Source organism: Myxocyprinus asiaticus, chromosome 31 (genome assembly GCF_019703515.2).
Source record: "Myxocyprinus asiaticus isolate MX2 ecotype Aquarium Trade chromosome 31, UBuf_Myxa_2, whole genome shotgun sequence".
NCBI classification, from domain to species: Eukaryota; Metazoa; Chordata; class Actinopteri; order Cypriniformes; family Catostomidae; genus Myxocyprinus; species Myxocyprinus asiaticus.
This window is the reverse complement of record NC_059374.1, coordinates 30,038,250-30,060,454: the sequence shown is the minus strand read 5'-3', so window position 1 is coordinate 30,060,454 and position 22,205 is coordinate 30,038,250. Positions and strand designations below refer to the sequence as shown.

Genomic DNA, 22,205 nt, shown 5'->3' with positions numbered 1-22,205 from the left:
CTAGAGACTGTTGTGTGTGAAAATCCCAGGAGATCAGAAGTTACAGAAATACTGAAACCAGCCTGTCTGGCACCAACAATCATGCCATGGTAGAAATCATTGAGATCACATTTTTTCCCCATTCTGAATATTGTGAATATTAACTGAAGCTCCTGACCCATATCTGCATGATTTTATGCAATGTACTGCTGCCACACGAGTGGCTGATTAGATAAATCGCATAAGTAGGTGTTCCTAATAGAGTGCTCTCTCTCTCTCTCTCTATATACACACACATAGTATATACACAGCATTATTTACATACATATATATTCATAAATAAAAGTACCTGTGGAACAAGCTCTGTCTGAACTGCTTTAGAACAAAGTTGGTGCGACTGGCCCAGCCATGCGCTGATGCGCTCAAGGTCAAAGGTCACAGGCTCAGGGGACAGAGTTTCAGGTGTGGAGGTCTTAAATGGACCAGGATACAGGGGCTTGCAAGCTCTGCTAACTGCATGCCAAACACACACACACACACACACACACACACACGCAAAACAGATATTAGTCTCTTAGTATAAACAAATCAGGCCTGTCTTAAGAATTCCTATGGTTGACTGTGCATTAGAAAGGCATGTTTACAATAAAATGTCTACTCCTTGTCTATAAGCATTAAGTATAACATTTGCAAAAGTTTGCTGCTTTGAAAGATAAATTAGGTGAAATCAAAACACGCCACATGAATGCTTCAAAAAATTTTAGACCCTTTTCCCCATGAACCTTTAAAACGGTTTTAGGAAGCTGTTGGCCATTTTTCAAGGATATTAGAAAACAAGCCAAATTTGAGAGCAGCTCTTCCACGATTATCGAGTGATTAAGCTGTGAGAGGGACGCTGCCTTCAGTGGATGGCACCAGTCACACTGACCAATCAGGAGCTTCAGCTTTACCTGGCACTGGCGTCTGGGGTGGGGCGGAATGCTCTAAGCTCCTCTCCGTGCCCTGAAAAACACCACCGATATGTTGAGCATTTACTACATCGATACACACACACACACACACACACACACACACACACACACACACACGCACCACAGCGAAGCGGAGCAGTGTGACACTCTGCTCAATAACCCGCTCCATGCACATGTGCTCTGCTCAGCCGCTCATGGCCCAAGCAGACGCTCCGCTCAAGCACCGCTCACGCTCAACGTCAAAAGCGTTCGCTCAAATCCCGCTCTGACATTCAATTTCTCTGTAGTATACTTGGTTCCAAACACGCACACAGGGGGTAGCTACAGTGGCCCAAGCAACTGCCCCTTTGCCCACATGGGCTGAGGTGCCCCTCTGGGTGAAATATAGACTATAGGCCAACATTTATTAAATTATAAAATGATTAGTAATGTACACATCTGAAATTGTGATTGTATAGTTGTGTTTTTGTATATAAAATCTCGTTGTTTATTTTGGACTAGTTTACAACTGCTGTCAGATAATCGGGTCAACCAGACCTTCTATGTTAGCACATATGTCATTGAATGTCTTCGAATAATGGCTTAAAAAAAATTTCAGTTCTAAATTACCTTTATTTACTTTAAACAAATCATCAAACACGCCTCTACAAGTGATAAAATGCGTGCATTGGCACGGAAACTTGCATACGTGCAAATTTGCGCTTTTCAGTTTAAACTGGACCCGAGTGATACAGCTGACCCAGAAAACGACAATCTTTTCAGCTTTAAAGATTGTTCGAGGCCTTATGGCAATAATGAAAACATGGACTGATACCAGGAACAATATTGCAGGTAAAAGTGAAATTCATCGGAATGATTATACTGTAGATTTGATACATTAATACGTTTGATTTAATGCTATCAGACTTTGGGTCTGTAAATTAAAATGAGCAATTTCTCATCCTAATTTTGTGTTCAGTTTTAAAGGGTGTATTAAATTATCTAGAAAACAGCAGTGAATGTTTCTCTTTTTCAGTGTTGCTGCTTTATTAATATTCCCTACAATTTTATATGTACGAATCATATGCAATCTAAAAGGACTGTGGTTATTTATATAATAATTATTATATTAGTAGATACCATGTGGCCCCTTTGTTTTTCCTTTATTTTTAAAGCATTATAAAAGTGAATCTGGACTTTATATGCATCAAATGATCATGTCTTGTGCGTGCACCCTTTATATGTACAGCAAGGTTTAATCATGGATTTAACAAATAAAAAATATTTGTCCTGCATAAAGTGAGATTTTGTCCAATATATATTAGATGAAATCATGTTTAATGATCCTAAAACAAATACAAATTAATTCACAAATTACACTGCCATCGTTTAAGAAGTTTTTTTTTCCTAACATACAATCATTTATAGCTTTTTTCTCGACATTCTTGCGATGTCGAAGATGTTATCTGCAACCATTAATCTAGAATAATTTTTTTACGTTTCACTTCATGTTAAGGTGTGGATTTGGCTTTGGGAAACTGACCAGCAGTTATGAGCCCCTTTATCCCGAAGCAGAAGTCGAAATCTGGTCAATTAAGTGATATAATTCCGCTATGAAATTCTCTATGCGAGAGCCTAAATATTTATTAATCAAATGCTCAATTGTACAACAGAGGCATGAAAGCATTTGCAGGCAGAGCAGAATTAGGACACACAGATCTGCAAGATCATACTTGTTTATTGGTTTTGTGTGTGTTCGCCGGGATTCAAGGCAAAATGCTTTGCCAATATACAGTATTATTAAGCTTACATATTCAGTTGAGGGTGCTCTAACATTCGCAACCCTGCAGAAATGGGCTTGCATCTAGCTGGCAGCTGCACTAACATGATGGCAAAACAACAAGACACATTACTTATCTATTAATTTATTATTGAATAGTAGTGTAACCTACTAGCTCACCTTTTGCTGCACTACATCGCGTAGCACTTCCTCGTGCTCTCTGGCAATGTGACACGTACGATTCCAAAAGGAATATTTGCTAATTCTCACGTTCTCTCCACACTGCATTTCGATTTCTTCATTCTTAGATTTGATTAATTCTTTGCATTTATTGAGGTTATAAGGTTTGCAACTTCACAAAAACAATGTTAGAGCTCCATAACCTCAGGCCTATTGCTTATTTAGCAGATTCCCAAACCAGCAGAGAGCGCAGACCACCTTGGCAGTAGACATATGCTACTGTTGCTGTGTTGTCTGTCCGAACTAACATGTGCTTGCCCTGGATCAATGGCCGAAACCTCCGCAGGGCGAGCAGAATTGCCAACAACTCGAGGCAGTTGATGTGCCAATGCAGTCGCGGGCCCGTCCACAGGCCGGGGCTGCGTGCCCGTTGCAAACAGCGGCCCAGCCTGTTTTGTGACCACGACGCGCCTTTTTTGCATTTAAATCGCATTTTGCAGCTGGACCAAAAATTTATGCAGATACATTGTTAATATACTATACATTAAAACAATAACTGGCTCCATGGTCCACAATGTAAATGAGAATTGGATGAAAGCATGGATGAAGTTTAAGCTATCAGACAGTACAAGTGAAGTGTGGATGACTCACTGGCTGTTTGATGCTGATAGCAGCATTGTCTGGTTGAAAGTCCACATGACTTAAGTAGACTCTCCTGCTTGGAGGATATTTGGCCAGCTCCTCTGTGCAAGACACACCTGAGAGAATAAAAGAAAACTTTGACACAACCACTGGGTAAACATTACACTCCTTGTGCTTTAAAGCAGTTCTCCTCAACTTGTTTTGAGAACCACTGCTTTAAATAATAATAAGAATAATAATCTACTAGAATTGTATATTGCAAAAAGCATCAAAGGGCTATGAAATGCATTTGAATCATCTAATACTCTTTAATAAAGGTTGCAATGTACTGGAATGGATCAGAATATTGCTTTGAAGAAACATTAGATTTTGATACAAACACACTGAAATACCCACCTGCGGTGAAGTAAGAGTCTGCATCATCATGGGACATGGAACCACCAATGTCAACTGAAGGGTCCCACTCCAGAACCAGGTGGTCTTGGCTGGTCTGATGAAGAGAGGCCTGAGGCCGAGGTGCCATGGCATGGTCTACAAAATAGTCATCATCCAGCACACTCTCAGAAGGACAGCCAGAGTCCGGAGCACCCAGAGCCCAGTCCTCCTCAAAAACCTGCTCCAGCACATGAAACACTCTTTTTAAGAATATCAGTTCATAAAGGGCAGGAAAACAGTGCATTGTGATCAGGACACATAAGTGTCTAAATGTCAATGCATTATATAGCAAAATTCATAATTAATAATTGTGTCTTAAGTGTCCAAATAATTCTTTGGGCCACTGTATATGAAAACATTCTGAAAGTTCTCAGAGGACATAATGCATAGAAGTGAAGAAAGATGCCATACGTTATGAACGTCGAGTGGATTTTGTTTGTGCTATGGAAAGTGTGGCACTTCATTATGGGGCATCTGGTGTGGAACTATATAAATGTCCTATATCTGACAACTGTATAATAACATGAGTACGCTACATTTTCAGAATGTCTTTACATGATCAGCTTGGGTCTAAAGAGACAAAGGCTCAAATGAGGAACTTGTTCAACTATTCAGGGTATTCACGAGGTTGGATGCTTGAATAGCTTTCCCTTGGGATAATTATTTTCTGAAAAAATACAAGCGCCCATAAGTGAACTGGAATTGAAAGGAGTTGAAAAGGTTATATACTTTGATTGCATCCCAATATAATAGAGCAAGTGAATTAGATATTAATAGATAAAGAAGAGACTATGTAGACTTTTAGGCTTTAAAAGGTATAGTTGAAAATAAAATTGTGTCATCTAGTACAGCTAGGTAATGATACAGATTTCCCGATCCAATTCTCAAGCTCTTGATTCAATATCAATTCATATGGGCATATTCAGTTATAATGTCCCTTTTGCTTACATATGAAAAAAAAAAAAAACCTCCCATCTAATGCTGTTAATTATACAGGGGACTTAACTAGGTACATTATGAAATTATAACATTTTACGAATTATATTTTATTTGTTCTATAATTTGGGTCAGATTTTGGCTTTTTATAATTATGTATTCAGACACTATTTCATTTACTCTTTTTTGTTACATGTTTATCATTTAATTGCATAGTTTGTAGTATTTAAACTGATTTGTTGAACATGCTAAAACCGGCACTTTAACAAAAACAGCATTTCTGTAAAAGATAGATTTTGAGATTTAAGAATCGATATAGAGATCGTTCAAATGCATCACAAAATCTATATTTTCACCCATCCCTATCATTTAGCCACCTCCATGTTGTTCTAAATTCATATGAAAGGATATTTTAAGCAGAAGTTACCAATGACGTTCATTGTATCTCTTTTCTGTACAACGAAAGTAAATGGTGACTGAGGTGAAAGTTAGCCTAACACCTCCTTTTGTGTTCCACGGAAGTCAGTCAATCATTCAGGTTTGGAACAATATGAGGGTGAGTAAACGTCAGTAAACATACTCTCTCTTGAAACATCAAGTCACCATTCATTGTAATTGGATGGAAAACAGCTACCAGGACAATCATTCAAAATATCTCCTTTTGTGTCCCTAAATGGGGCATACAGGTTTGGAATAACATGAGGGTCGGTAAAAAAAATGACAACTTATTTTTGGGTGAACTTTCCTTTTAAACTTTCTTCACACCTGCAACGAACTTGGATAATCTCATTTATATTGTACTCATGCATGTACATGGATATACAGTATACCAGTCTCATGCTGAGCAGGCGTGTGTGCAGGTGGCCCAGGCCCTGAAAGACACGATTACAGTGGAACAGGAGTTCCTGCAGCTGGCTCTCGATGGCCTGGGCATCAGCCGGTTCGCTCCTCTGGATCAGCTCTTCTCCACACTGGAGCAAATCGTTCAGTCGGCCTGCACTCTCTCCCACTGCCTCTTGAAATCCCTGAGAGATAAATCACACACTTACATCATCTTTCCTATATGGGTAAATTCCACCACAAAATCAAGAGATTTTATATTAGCAAACTAGTTTTGGCAAGACATTTAGGACATCTACTTTGTGCATGACAAGTAATTTTTCCAACAATTGTTTTTACAGACAGATTTTTTCACTTTTAATTGACTATCACAATTCCAGTGAGTCAGAAGTTTACATAAACCAAGTTAACTGTGCCTTTAAGCAGCTTGTAAAATTCCAGAAAATTATGTCAAGCCTTTAGGCAATTAGCATCTGATAGGCTAATTGGAGTCAATTGGAGGTGTACCTGTGGATGTCTTAAGGCCTACCTTCAAACTCAGTGCCTCTTTGCTGGACATCATGGGAAAATCAAAAGAAATCAGCCAAGACCTCAAAAATTGTGGACCACCACAAGTCTTGGGAGCAATTTCCTAATGCCTGAAGGTACCACATTCATCTGTACAAACAATAGTATGCAAGTATAAACACCATGGAACCACACAGCCATCATGCCGGTCAGGAAGGAGATGCATTCCGTCTCCTAGAGGTGCAAAATCAATCCCAGAACAACAGCAAAAGGACCTTGTGAAGATGCTGGAGGATACAGGTAGAAAAGTATCTATATCCACAGTAAAAAAAGTCCTATATCGACATAACCTGAAAGACTGCTCAGCAAGGAAGAAGCCACTGCTCCAAAATTGCCATAAAAGCCAGTCTACAGTTTGCAAGTGCACATGGGGACAAAGATCTAACTTTTTGGAGAAATGTCCTTTGGTCTGACGACACAAATTTAACTGTTTGGCCATAATGACCATCGTTATGTTTGGAGGAAAAAGGGTGAGATTTGCAAGCCAAAGAACACCATCCCAACCATGAAGCATGCAGGTGGCAGCATCATGTTGTGGGTGTGCTATGCTGCAAGAGGGACTGGTGCACTTCACAAAATAGATGGTATCATGAGGAAGGAAAATTATGTGGATATATTAAAGCAACATCGAGACATCAGCCATGAAGTTAAAGCTCATCGCAAATAGGACTTCCAAATGGACAATGACCCCAAGCATACCTCCAAAGTTGTGGCAAAATGGCTTAAGGACAACAAAGTCAAGGTATTGGAGTGGCCATCACAAAGCCCTGACCTCAATCCCATAGAAAATCTGTGGGCAGAACTGAAAAAGCATGTGCAAGTAAGAAGGCCTACAAACCTGACTCAGTTACACCAGCTCTGTCTGGAAGAATGGGCCAAAATTCCAGCAACTTATTGTGAAGCATGTGGAAGGCTACCCAAAAACATTTGACCCAAGTTAAACAATTTAAAGGCAATGCTACCATATACTAACAAAGTGTATGTAAACTTCTGACCCACTGGGAATGATGAAATAAATAAAAGCTGAAATAAATAATTCCCTCTACTATTATTCTGACATCACATTTTTAAACTGAAGTTGTGATCCTAACTGACCCAAGACAGGGAATGTTTTCTTTGATTAAATGTCAGAAATTGTGAAAAACTGAGTATAAATGTATTTGGCTAAGGTGTATGTAAACTTCTGACTTCAAGTGTGTGTACGTACGCACGCACGCAACAATCAGGCATGATTGGCTGGTTTGAGTATTTCCGTAACTGCTACTTCAGATTCCACTTCTGTCAGCCAAGAACAGAAAGCTGAGGCTGCAGTGGGCACAGTCTCACCAAAACTGGACAGTTAAAGACCGGAAAAACAGTCGGGTCTGATGAATCTCGATTTCTGCTGAGGTACACAGATGATAGGTCACAGCTTTTTTTTTTTTTTTTTTTTTGACTGACAGAAGTGGAACCTGACGTGATCTTTTGCTGTTGTAGCCCATCCGTCTCAAGGTTCGACATGTTGTGCATTCTGAGATGATATTCTGCTTGCTACAATTGTACAGAGTGGTTATCAGAGTTACCGTAGCCCTTCTGTCAGCTCGAACCAGTTTAGCCATTCTCCATTGACATCTCTCATCAACAAGGTGTTTCCATCTGCAGAACTACCACAAACTGGATGTTTTTTTTGTTTTTGTTTTTTGGCACCATTCTGAGTAAACTCCAGTTTAGCAGTTAGAGAAACACTCAAACCAGCCCGTAAGGCAAAAAAAATCATGCCAGTCAAAATTTTTTCCCCCATTCTTATCAGGGATGTGAACATTAAATGTCCTGACCCATATCTGCATGATTTTATGCACTGCTGCCGCATGATTGGCTGATTAGATAATCAAATGAATAAGTAGCTGTACCTAAAGTGATCTGAATGTATATTGCTTTAAAAGAAAATGAAGCCTATTTTTGTACCAGTATATACTGTATACAGATATATAATACACATTTTTTATGGAGTATTTATAGTGTTGCCTTTAATGCATTTTTAATAAGCATAAATTACAGTACTTTGTTTTAAATTACTGTATTTTAATGAAATTAAATAAAAAAAGTACTGTATTACAGTAATGAGAATCTAATGACAATCGCCATTGAGAATAATGGTAATTAAACATCTGGACACATTATGACATTGAGAATTTGAGCTTGATTTTCATGAAAATAATGTCCCCAAATCCTAATTTCTTTAAGCAAAATATAATTTTCCATCTTAATTATTTTTTTGAGTGAAATGTGACCTGGACACGTTTTCGTGAGATTCACTCAGAGTGTTATTCAAGGTAAAGTAATAAGAAACAAGTCATAAATCTTGAGAATGTTATCGTGCAGACACTTTTATACTTATGACCTACAATACATTTATTATAATGGCTCAAGGGCACAATGGTGATTGTTCATGAAATGGCTCTTGTGGGATGTGAACCTGAAACTTGTCACAAGTGCAGATCTGTGACCCCCCAAAATACACCAACCACATGTCATGCTCTGAACCACAATATAGAATGGTAAAGCAGAGATAACGCTGAACAGTCAATATCCCTTATAGGTCCATGTCTCCTTGAGGGCAAGGGTACCTGAAGCTGGTGCATCTTCGAGCAGGTGTCTTTGCCTGAGAAGTGCTCCACTTCAGTCAGCCTGAGGTCCATATCAGCCAGCCACACAGCCATCTCTTCCCTCTGCCTCTCAAAATCCTCCCGCTGGCACACAAAGTGCTGTTGCACACACACACACACACACACACACACACGAAGCATGAATCTGTCTGGCTGTCTACACCCGATGCTGTTTTTAGCATAGACGGCGACTGACAGGGACATCAAAGCGCTGGACAGGAAGCAAAGAGGAAGTGGCATAAACAAAACACAGAGGTCCACAGTAAGGGGCAAATGCAGTGCAGCCAAGCATGGACCAATGGTGCGCAGGGGTCACTGCGGCTGGAAGGGTAAAATTATGTAAGCTGAATGCAGGCAGAGCAGAAGGCTGTGTGGATAAAGAGTTAATGGGATTAAAATGAAGGGAGGAAAGGGACAAGAGAGACTTATGGTGCGCTGCAAGTAGCGACTAAAAATGTCTTTCAAATGCATGTTTTTATTACTTGACGTTTCAACGTCCATAGAATGAGATTTTGAAGTTAGAGAAAACTGGAATCATTTGCTTTATCATAACTTGCTAAACAAGAAATTTGAGCAGAACATGTCAAAGGGCTTGTCCCCTCTTTTTTAAAATAGCCACGTCACAGCCATGAACCATGATTTGCAACTTTGGTTGATAGTTGGTTGCAGGTGGTTTTAGGGGAGGGACATTCCCATTCTACAGAGCATTTAAAATGGATAAAAATCTGTGTAGAGCAAGAAGAGTCATCAACATATTTGGTTCATTTTCCCCAAAAGAAAAAAACTGTACATTTTAAAAAGCGCATCTGCTAAAAATGAATTCTGTCAAAGTATAGGAGTACACTATGGCCCCAAAGCAAACACACATGGACTAAAAGCCACTAAATCTACTTCTAATTTTATGGGGTCTTAAAAAAGATCATACCTTTGAAATTTTAGCAGTTTGAAGGCCAGCAAAGCTGAAAAAGAGCTCCTTTACCTTTAACCTGCGGCAGACTGTGTCCACTGTGTTGCTGAGCTGGTCCCAGCGCTGTCCACAGTCCTTAGTCATTTCCACTAGCCGTGCACCCATAGCACCTCTAAACAGGCCAACCAGAGTTCGGCTCCTCTGGGTCAGGCTGTCCACCTGGCTTAAACGTATTCTGGCCTCAGCACGAAGGCTCTGCGGTGAGGTACAAAAACAGACACACCAAAAAAAAATAAATTTTTTTTTTTTTTTCCTCCAATCTTTAATTTAATTGAAATATTTATTTGAACAATACCGATATATCGGTTCTTAAAAATGGCCAAGATCAAGCTTTTAACTCTATCCCTATTTTCAGTGTCTTTATAAAAATGTATTTGTAGAAAAAACAAAGTAATGGTAGCTTGCTTTTGTAATTGAACAATTAAATTAGGGTTAGGTTAAAGACCAATTGCAAAAGCAGTCTCCCTGAAGTCATTTTGAGAAGGCGTTTGCGCACAAGATTTCTAATTCACAACGCCCACAAAGAGTGAATCACTTTTTATTTGTAAGGATTTTGTCCCTGCAGTGTCGCTGACAACAAAAGGCTTCAGAAACCTTTTAAATGGACAACCACATACTGCAGCAAAAAAGAAAACATTTCAGTGGCATTTAATCAGTTTTTATTTATAATTTAAAAATAATTTTACACAATGTCATAATAGTAGTTTCTCAAGAAATGCAACGTAGAGTTCACTTTAGTTTTGGTTTCGATATCTGTTAAATAAATAGCAATAGTAATGCATGGTTCAGGCCCTGTTGTTAAAAAATGTTTAATTTATATTTTCGTCATGTACCAAGTTTGGTCAAATAAGGTTCCCTGTGTAATTTTCATCACCAGCTGAGAGAAAACTTTTCATATGTAAGCAAAATGGACATAGTAACTTAAAGGGATAGTTCACCCAAAAATAAATTATTTCCTTTACTCACCCTCATGCCATCCCAGAAGTGTGACTTTCTTCTGCAGAACACAATGATTTTTTGAAGAATATCTCATACAGTGAAAATGAATGGGTACCAAAATTTTGAGGTTTCAAAAAGCATAAAGGCAGCGTAAAGACTCTAGTGGTTAAAGCTGCACTACGTAACTGTGCTGTAAGTTTCAACATCTGTGGTTGAAACTTAAAATTGCAAGCAATTTGCGGGAGTACACTTTACGCGATTTGTGTTTCGGCACTGCTCTTCTGGTGGAGGTATCTCATGATTTGAGCTTACCTGGACATCGTCTGTGTGTGATCATGACTGGAGATATTCAGAGTCTGAGCCATAACTTGCTATTTTGAAGTTGATATGTTGTTACATGATTAAACATTCAAAACTGAAATATTACTTGCTTTGATGAAGATAAACAACACTCCTATTCACATATTTTGAATGAATGAATTTTACACTTATAGCGCTTTTCTGACACTACACTCAAAGCGCTTTTACATAAAGAACCAGGGACTCGATCACTACCAGTATATTTTAATATAATTTTTCAAGTGTTTTATCTACTATTAATGTTTGTATTGTACAACACTTATCAATTTAAGAGGTGATACTCATGATATGGCTAATACAAGTTCAATGGAAGACTTTATTATTTGTATTTTTATATTGAACAGCCTCAGTAGATAATGCAAGTGAACCATAATACTAAAATAGTATGTCTATGAATGCACACAATAACAGTAATCTAAAAACATAAAACGGGGATTCAATAATGATAGAGATAACATATCCTTTAAACATGAAATATGCTTAAATGCAATATAACAGTTAACAATTTCAGAAGTCATAAATTCTAGCAAACATGTCACAGTAACACCCCCCCATACATTGCGATTGGTAAACACGAGTAATGTTCGATTCATAAAAGCATGACAAGCAATATAAGCTTCAACAACCCTACCAGACAACATATCCAAGCATTAAAGCAGGTAAACATCTTCGCCAAAAGGATAACAGGTAAACATCCATAAAGATTGTTGCGATGCTGTCCGGAACAGTGCAAGTGTGACTGAACTGTAGTTTCTTCTTTTTAACGGCTACTCGCAAACTAAAACAGTGCATTACTGCCAACTACAGTTCACATGGGAACGAGACAGCCGGCTCTTCTTTCCCATGTTCACTTACATGATGTAATGACGCAAGGATGTACGTCACAAGCCAGCGATTTTGCGCCAAATCGAACCCGACAGCTCAAAATACACAATTTTATAGGCTTACCTTAGTGAATCGGGGTAAGGTAAGGACATCGTTTTAAACACTGATTGTTTATGTTCTTAATAATGGCAATTTGTTCATTTTTAACCAAAAAAACTCTTACATAGTGCTGCTTTAAATCCATATATTCAGAAGCATATGATAGGTGTGGGTGATAAAAAGATCAATATTTAAGTCCTTTTTTTTTTTTTTTTTTTTATTAATGCTCAATCCCCACTTTCACATTCTTCTTTTGTTTTTGCCAATTTGCATTCTTCGTGCATATCGCCACCTACTGGGCTGGAATGAAAATTTATAGCAAAAAAGATCTTAAATATTTATATTTTTCCTCACACGCCTATCATATCACTTGTGAAGACATGGATTTAACCACTAGAGTCGTGTGGATTACTTTTATGTTGCCTTTATGTGCTTTTTGGAGCTTCAAATGTTTGGTCACCATTCACTTGCATTTTGAGAACCCACAGAGCTGAGATATTCTTCTAAAAACTTTGTGTTCAGCAGAAGTCATTCATTCACATGTAAATGATGAGAGAATTTTCATTTTTGGGTGAACTATCCCTTTAAATATACCCAAATGAATCCAAATCATTTTCAATATCGATGCTTGGATTGATTTTTTTCCACTGAGCTCATCGCAGTGCATTACGGAGCTGCCTTCTCCACAAAAGGATACATCCAAAGCTGCTTTAAAATTTGGCCAAAACAAGGTATCTTAGGAGGCAGCATAATGAAGTTGCTTTCACAAAAAGTTGGCTTTTAACAACCTACGCATCTGTAATGAACCTATAATGCCCTAAAATGCTGCAGCTGGTTAAGCATCTCACTAGAACAAAGCAATTGTCTTTGGTCAACAGTTACCATCATGCACTCATCTAGGAAGGTGTTACACATCCAAATGCTAAAATTAACCACTGGAAGGTAAAAAAAAAAAAAAAAAACCTCACCCTGGTCTCTGATCAACTAAAGAGGATATTTGTGTGAGGGGTTAAGACAGAAGCAGGCGCAAATGAGCTCCTGCAGGCAACAGAGTGGAATAGTGCTTAGGAGGAGAGCCAAGGAGTTTGACGACCATTTGGTGTCATTTATCTTCACTGGCATGGGTCCCGGGCTTTCAGACAGTCTGAGTAAATGTGCTGCCTGTGCGCTTGCAAGTGTGTCTATGTGTCGTTGATTACACTTTCATTGCAGGCAGTCAAAATGTTGGCCACTATCCACTCAACAACAGACACCTGTATACAAAATGACTAATCGGCGATTGTCTCCATAGTCTTATATAATAAAGCAACAGCTGTAACAGTTTTGGGGGAATTTGTGTTTTTGTTATTTAGACTATACATTACTAGGGATGTTTAAAACCTTCCATATTTTCAAAATCAGTGGGTTGCCTATCAGATTTAAACTAAACTTGGTATGAGCTATTGACACCATGTCCTGAGGGTACCGGAGCATTTATTTTTTTCTCCTCCCCTTTTCTCCCCAATTTGGAATGCCCAATTCCCAATGCACTTCAAGTCCTCGTGGTGGCACAGTGACTCGCCTCAATCCGGGTGGCGGAGGACGAATCTCAGTTGCCTCTGCGTCTGAGACAGTCAATCCACACATCTTATCATGTGGTTTGTTGAGTGCGTTACCGCGGAGACCTAGCGTGTGGAGGCTTCATGCTATTCTTCACAGCATTCACGCACAATTCACCACGCGCCCCACCGAGAGCGAGAACCACATTATGGTGACCACAAGGAGGTTAACCCAACGTGACTCTACCCACTCTAGCAACCGGGCCAATTGGTTGCTTAGGAAGACTGACTGGAGTCACTCAGCACGCCCTGGATTCGAACTTGTGACTCCAGGTGTGGTAGTCAGCGTCTTTACTTGCTGAGCTACCCAGGCACCAATATATAGTTTTATATGGACAGATTAGAACCTTTAACCTCTTATGAAATGAGCGGATTACCACTAGACCACTCAGTCAGACTCCGGAGCAGTTTTAAGATGGCGCTAACTAGTCTTTAACAATATTGGAAAAAAAAAAAAAAAAAAAAAAAAGAAAAAAAAAACCAACTTGCTGTCGTTGTTGGATGACAGCAAGTCATCGTGATGTCATCGTGAAGTCATCGTGACCCATCTCTACATTTAACAGCATTGAAGTTAGAAAACTACACATTGATACATTACCTCATACTTTTGTAACTCTTCTTTAGCCATAACATACAGCACATGGCTTGAGTTAGGGGACGCAGCTTTTTTCTCAGCTAACTGTAGCCAGTCGTCCAAGCAGGAATGTTCTTTCATGAACTGATACCACAGCATCCACCTTTTCTCCAACCTGGAGCAATAAGAAGCATTTAAAGAGGATTATTTTAACATCAGTAGCATAGACAGGTTGCTATTTTACAAATGCCTACTCACTTAACACAGCTCTCAAGGGAGAAGGAAACATCTTGGCTTAAGTCTCCAACAGATGACCCCTCATTAGAGACATTCAAATCATCTTGTAGTTGCAAGTGTCTCTCTTGGAAGCAGGACTCGGGGGACTGCAAGTACTGACCAACACGTGTTTGGGAGTTCATATCAACAACATATGTTTGCCTCTCCTCCCTGTCTTCATCACTTCCTCTGGGGCTAACTCTGGTGTTTCCATGGTGACTGGTTTTGAGTGACATCTCTCCTAACATCCTACCATCACCAAGTGCCACCTTTAGAACACAAAAGGGAACATAAAGGGAGGCCAATTCATTAGACTCCAAAAAAGCAAGATGCACACACCTTTATTGCATCATTAATATGCATACACATTTCCATGCATAAAACAGAGAATCAGAAACTGAAAATTCAGAAATGGATATTTGACATGCAATACTTTTAGAAAGTTGACATGTTCTGCAGTGTGACATGCTATACTGCATCTAATACCATTTAAAACAACAAATTTGCTAATTCTTCTGTAATTGTTATGCATACCACTAATTAATAAATAAATAAATTATATGTATATTATTTATTATATACACTACATGGAATATTTGTATTTTAAAAATACATGTCACACCATAGGACTATTTAAATTGAACTAGAAGGCAAAAAGGTGAAGAAAGTGATTCTCACAAAACCAGTCAAGAAAATGCCCTGCTCCCATTTTACTCCAAAAACAAGAAATTACATTTTGCATATAGAACATTAAACCATTAAAATGTTATATTATATCCCCCAAATTCTCATTACCGCAATGTGAAAAAAGTTATTTAAATTGCGGTGTACTTGTACATCATAGTAGAACTCTCTTGGTACTACCTTTTGTTTTCGCTGATTTAAAATTCATTGGAAATCAGCAGCATATTTTTTTTTGTAATAATTAAAAAAATAATGTAATAATTGAAAACAGGATTAGTCAATGTCTGGAGGTGTTACAGTAATGAGAATTGGGGGATAAAATGTTCTTAGATGTCTTAAATCATGTCACAATGCAAAAAAATAAAATAAAAAAATCTTAATGGTCCTAAATGTAGGCTTCATTTAGTAGACATGTTTTATGAGAATCACCCAATGGTGAAAAACTTGGTGACCAGTTACAGGAAAAGTATACCGTGTCCTTAGACATTCGTATTTTAACCTGAAATCTTGATGTTGATCAAAAAAAGTCAAGGACACATTATGTATGTGTCAACTGCCCATAGTTCATATGCGTCTAAAGGCAGATGAGCGAATACTTTTGGCAATATAGTGTACATTAAGCATTTCCTCCTGTAAGAAAAAGTTTGCAGTCAACACAAGACCCAAGGCTCGTACAATTCAGAGTTCCCACATTGTTTATATATATATTATATATATATATATACACACACACACACACACACACACACACATATATATACACACATACACACACACACACACACACACGTGTGTATATATGTATAAGATTTCATGAAAAATTAAAAAAGTCTCAGTTTTCCCACAAGATCTCTCAACTCAAGAGTACCAATGATTCATTCTCAGTGATGGGAAACCCATTGCTGCAAGTGTCTGATAAGAAAATCAGTAGTTTCTTTGCATGACAAACTGATTCCAGATTTCAGTCACCTCAGACATGGAGAAAAAGTCTGCTGCGCTCTGGGGTATAACTTCAGCCATCAAAAACTATAAATCAGTTTTATGCCCGTTACCCAAAAGAGTTACGAGGCTACCACCCCAGCCCTGGCAGAGAAAAATGGCAAATAGATTTTCCTCACTCTAATACTTGCATAATGTGGCTGGCAGAGCAAGGTCAGCTATGCCAGGCCATGGCTGCTGTCAATTAAGACTGATGCTCCCAAAATGTGCCTCAGGCTAAATTCATTGTTGACCCTTTGACAAATGAATGTTTTTTAATGTTTGAGAGTGCCCTAAAGGGATAGTTCACCCAAAAATGAAAATTCATCATTTACTCACTCATGGGCATGGTGTTCCAAACTCATATGACTGACTTTCTACCATGGAACATAAAAAGGAGATTGGTCAGTATAGCTGGAAGCGATTCTACTACTACTTATCCCCAGACTTAGTCTAAAATAAGAGAGTGAGGTGCATCCGTATGAATGGACTTGTCTTGCATGATCACTTGGCAAGAATGGTTTTCAACCCTTTAAACCGACCAGCTTATAACTCAAAGTTAGATGGGCATAATTTACCTGCAACCTTGCCATCCACCTCAGTTGCCTACACCACCACAGGTACACACTGGCTTCAGGCTTAACTGAAATGACAGACATTTCTCAGGACCTGCTATGAGTTTGCCCCAATGGAGGGCATTAAGGCACTAGACTGAGTCTCAAGGCAGTCAGGTTGAAAATCAAAGGCCCCCCATTATTGCTTTTCTCAGCCTGCAGAGAATGGTGCTCTTGCCTGAGGAGTAATGGAGTGCAAACATGACTGAAATCCATACACGGTTCCTAACCTTTTCAGGAGTGAACAAACTTAATAGCAGCCTGAAGGCCATTTCCCATTTCATTGGTGACGTTGGGGCATAGAAGGCCTTGAGGAATAGTTGTGTTATGTTGACAATCTCTCAATGTCCAGAGTTGGCAAACATTCTGTACATTTACATTAGGGTTGGGTAAAAATATAGATTTTCTGATGCATCGATATCGATTCTTAAATCCCAAAATCAATCTTTCACTCTACATGGCAACCCTCTATAATGCAAGAAAATCACTCGCATGTGCAACCAAATCTCAAACTATGTGACTAAAAATGTCTATGATTAGCCATGGGCTAGTAAATGTTTAGATTTCACTCACCAGTGATTGAGTTAAAGTTCTCTGTGCTAAAAATATTTCGCTGCATGTTGAGAGTAAAAATTTGGTTCGACTCGTTCCGTGTGTCCAAAGAGGAAATCCACAGATCCATATGTCACTGAATAATGCCACTTAATACAGTATTCTTTCTACTTTACAGTCAGTTGTTGGTTAAAAATGAGAACAAAAAAGAATAATTTAATTCTAATCACACATGGATGTGCTAAAGAAATTATGCACGTCTTCTCTGGTCATATGCGTTTACCGGCAGATGCCACTAGTCTTAAAGAAACAGTACCGATTAAGCGTGTGTTCTACATGTCAATGGAAATACTTTTAAATAGTACACATTATGCAAATAAAAAATTAACAAAAAAATATGGAACATAATGAATTTTATTTCAATTTAATAAATTTTAAATTTGAACATTTTTCAAAAGCTTAAATGTGACCAATTTGATGAAAAACCAAATGATAAAATATAATTGGTCAAATTAATATTTTCAAATTGTACATAGAAGGGTTGCCTAGAAGGTTCCTTTATAATTAAGAGCATTAGCTGAGAGAGAATTTATTTTATATGAAAGCAAAATGGATATTGTAACAGAAATGTACCCATATGAATCGATATCGAATTGAGATCGCAATAGAATTGTGAGCTTGTGAATTGAATCGGGAAATCTGTTACAATACCACATATACATGCGCAGTAATAATCGAGTACAGCGTGTTTGTCTCATCAAGCTACAGTCTTCATCAGTCTGTCCAAGTATACATGAGCAAGCGAACAACGCCCAGGCCATTTGTGGTCAGATTAACATACATACATGCTGGACAAAGCCGAGCTATAATCGCATCATCTAGGTCTGTTAGTCTAATGTCACAAAAAGTGGACTGTTCAACATTTGTTTTGTTTGTTGTTTTCTTTTTTTTTTTTTTTTTTTTAAATTGTACAAATTCCATGTATTCTGTCAATAAATATGATGTCTTGAAATTGCATATATTTTATTGCATAGCCTATATGTTTTGTTACATGTTTATTTTGTACATATTTTTACTTTTAGAAGCATTTACATTGATTAGTAGAACAAGTGCTAAAACGGTATCCTCACTTGCACTTTTTTTTTATGTTTCTTTGTTGTTTTTGATCAACAACTGACTGTAAAACACAGAAAGGGTTTTAAGAGATATTATAAATGGATTGCATGGATCTCATCTTTGCCCAGAACGAAATAAATGACAGCCAGAAAGTGCCTCAAAGTCTCCTGATCGGTTAAACAAAGAATCTGCAACACATTTTTGTTTGCCATTTATAGAAGCAAAGGCTGTCACAGAGACAGATGTGATATTTCAGGATGCCCAATTCAGTGATATCAGTCAGGTAATAGGGATGTTTCCCAAGTGCAATTCAATACAAAAAAATTATATAGTTTACAGCACCTTTAAGAACCCAATTTCACCATCATTCTAATTTGTGACCAATGGGTGCTGACAAAAGTCCAGCACAAGTTTCATACTTGGCGATGGATATACAACACTAATGCCCATTATAAAATGTACAAAATGTTCTCACAGGTGTTAGATGTCAACATAAACGTGACTTTTTGGTATCCAAACACGTCATGGTAATCGAATACCACTGACACATTATACACATGTTTTTCACCCTCAGCAGTAAGACACCAAGCAAGGATCATGCTAACTTAACAGAGAAGCCAGGATCAGAAAACAGCAAGAGACAAGTGAGGATGTACATGACAGAACAGATTACAGATGTCTTATGCTTAGTCATCTCATTCAGTTCAGTGTCAGTGCTTTGGCCAGCAACAGACAAGGCAGGTGCATCTGGGGACTTTTCCATAACACAGCCTGCATTTGAATGAGCTTGAGTTGAATAAACATGCAAACTGCTGCCTGCGATGAAGAAAATAAGCTACATGTGAAAGTAAATGGAAAGAAATGATGCATTCAATACATCAATGAAGTTCAAATCACTCTTCTGGGCTTCTTATTCAGATTTTATAGGCCATCCCTAGCCATCTTTCTAGATCAAATGACACCTCAGTACAGGCACAAAACACAATCACAGAAAACGAGCGTCTCTCTCTAGGGAGAACATTATTTTTCTTTAACATCAGATAAAGCCGAGCTTCTCTCCCTGACACTTAATAAACCTTCGGCATATTAAGGTACGGTTACCCTTTTTCTTGGCTCAAGACAATTACGTCACTCCGTTTATGATAAGCCAGAGTAGCATTCCTGTTGCTGTTTTCATCACAGGCAGTAAACAGAGGCTGTTATAGCATTGATGAAATCCCTTGCGAAGCTCGGGGCATGTGCTGAATCTTATCCCACAAGCTGCCAAGCAAAAAGTATAATCTACAAATTCTGCCCACATTCTATTGATTAATTAGAGGACAAACTTGAGTTTAGCAGCATGTCTAAATGACTCTAATCAATCACATTACAAAAAGCTCTATAGTAAATACTAAACACAGTCATGGACTAACATTCCAAACAGTAAACTTTCCTGGCCAATATATAAAACATTTATTATATATTCTCATAGATTTTGTGGCTGATATTAAATGAAGCATGACTTTAGTGGGCCATTTATTTGGCCACTACAAGGGTAGTTCACCCAAAAAAGCAATGAAAGTGAACAGTGACTGAGACTAACACACAGCATCTCTCTTTCCATGTTCCACAGAAGAAAGAACTAATATCGCTTTGGACAACATGTGGATAACTAAATCACAGATTCTGGCCAAGAATATTATATTTGAACATACAATACCATGTGATGCCACACTGCATGCTTAATATGGGACTACGCAGAGTCCCATATTGCTGGAATTTAACCATACAGGTCCATAGAAATGAATATAAAAAGGCAGATATAGAAGTTAAAAGGTACTCCAACTTTGGAAAAACAACAATTAAGTGGGTTTTTTTTTTTCCATGTTTGGACTCCATTGGCTTTTACTGCAATAAGGGGTGCTAAGAAGTAATAGACCAACCAATGTCTGTAAAACATAATGACACTGCCACCTTTCAAAGGGTATATTTTTTTACCCTGTAGTTTTGCTCTAAAACTGTTGGCGAAAATTGTAATTTTGACCCCCTTCTTTACAAAATAATGGATTTCTCATTAAATATTGATCTGTAGCATTTAATATTTTGGCTTTCATCATTTGCGTTTCTTCACAAAAGTATAAAGAATTTGAGCCAAGGAGTTTCTGAAATTCGGTTGATGTTATAAAATAACTGTAGTAGTTATTTTATACGATGAGCAACACAAACCTGTAAAATTTTAATACCATTTTCTCAGTGGGAGTACCAAAACTATGACAAGCTAAAATAGGTCCGCTTGTTTGGCTCAACCTTTTTGAAAAATTTATTTTTAATCTGAAACGTGCGTGCATACTTTCAGTGAGGTGACAGCATTCCACCCACTCCCTTCTGTGCCGCCCCATGGACTCAGTCTGAGGGACATCTGTGTTTCCGGTGATGGGTGCTCAACTGCTCATTGAGTCGAAGGAGATAAGGACCCAGAGTTTGGTCTCTCTAATAGGAGCTCAGCTCTCTGAGAGCCCAGACCCCCGTTTTCCCCCCACTCCTCACACAGACTGCACTTGTTGTCTCTTTGGTGCCACAGGCCCAAATCGCAAACAAACAGGCCTTTCTCAGCACCCGGATAGAGAGAGAAGACCAGTGCCAGGACACCTGATCTTATATCCACTCCACACACAAAGCAAGAGATCAACTGGGGCCCCTTCCTCTCCTTGTCCCTGTGAAGACCGAGCAATGCAGAGGGTAAATCAGAGTGGTACAACTAGGGATGTCCCAATACCATTGTTTTTTAACGAGTACTGATACTTTTCAGTACTTGCCGATACCTGTTTTATTTTTTCTGAATTCCATATAAACAGTTTATTTAAATTTTATGATCAGAATGGTGTCTAAATAAATGAGTTCATTAAAACTTGGCAAAATATATATATATTTTTTTTTTTTTTTTTTAGTGAAGCCCTTTCCGTTTCTTTGTTGGTTTTGATGGTAGCGTCTCACTTCCGGAGAGGCAGGTCGCTACATTACCCACTGTGACAATTAAACTGCAAAAGGCTGCCATTTAATTAAAAACATATGTAGTCTGTATGTACCTCGTGCTACAATGTGAATTAGTACTCTGCTCGCCTTCATCTGCTACAAATACAATGCTCATGATGGTGTTTTTCAGCAAATGAGCCATGGAGTTCTAATAGGTACAAGCAGCCAATGTTGTCACAACATTCCCAAGCACTTTCATTTGAAGTGTGCAGCTCATGCAACTATATATTTATCTCATTAAATTGCAGTCTTTGCGGTTTAATCAATCACAATAGGACATAACATGATTTTAATTTGTGTGCTGAATGTTTATGGATGACATCCTTATGTCAGCTGATATCAGTTTTTGGTATTGGAGGATTTTTACAAGCACAAGTACGAGCGTGGTATCAGACAATTCCGATTCCAGTAACGGGAAATACCCAAACACGCTCTGGGTTCTTCGGCCCCATGAAAGTTACATTAATTATAGTTCAGCACATGTGAAAAGTGAAAAAACATTTAAAATTAATACTGTTAGTTCCGGACCTCCAAAAATCTTCCAAGAGTGCTGATAATTAGTATAAATCACAGCAGATTACATTCAGTATAACAGCACTCTTGCCTGATCACTTTATATTGCTTACTCATTTGCCATTAAACAGAAAAATGTCTCAG

The 22,205-nt window shown here is 38.3% G+C and overlaps 1 protein-coding gene across 1 annotated transcript in view; it reads right to left on the bottom strand.

Moving 5' to 3' along the window:
* Nucleotides 1-22,205, bottom strand: part of si:ch211-137a8.2 (uncharacterized protein LOC777613 homolog) — a 33,435-nt gene that overhangs the window by 4,336 nt on the left and 6,894 nt on the right. The window contains exons 2-10 of the mRNA XM_051665874.1: nt 14,575-14,861; nt 14,341-14,491; nt 9,934-10,116; nt 8,916-9,053; nt 5,733-5,927; nt 3,928-4,144; nt 3,541-3,647; nt 930-981; nt 329-492 (exon numbers count right to left, since the gene is read on the bottom strand). Of these exons, the coding sequence (XP_051521834.1) occupies nt 329-492; nt 930-981; nt 3,541-3,647; nt 3,928-4,144; nt 5,733-5,927; nt 8,916-9,053; nt 9,934-10,116; nt 14,341-14,491; nt 14,575-14,840 (1,473 nt within the window). The 5' untranslated portion in view covers nt 14,841-14,861. The remainder of the gene's footprint in view (nt 1-328; nt 493-929; nt 982-3,540; nt 3,648-3,927; nt 4,145-5,732; nt 5,928-8,915; nt 9,054-9,933; nt 10,117-14,340; nt 14,492-14,574; nt 14,862-22,205) is intronic.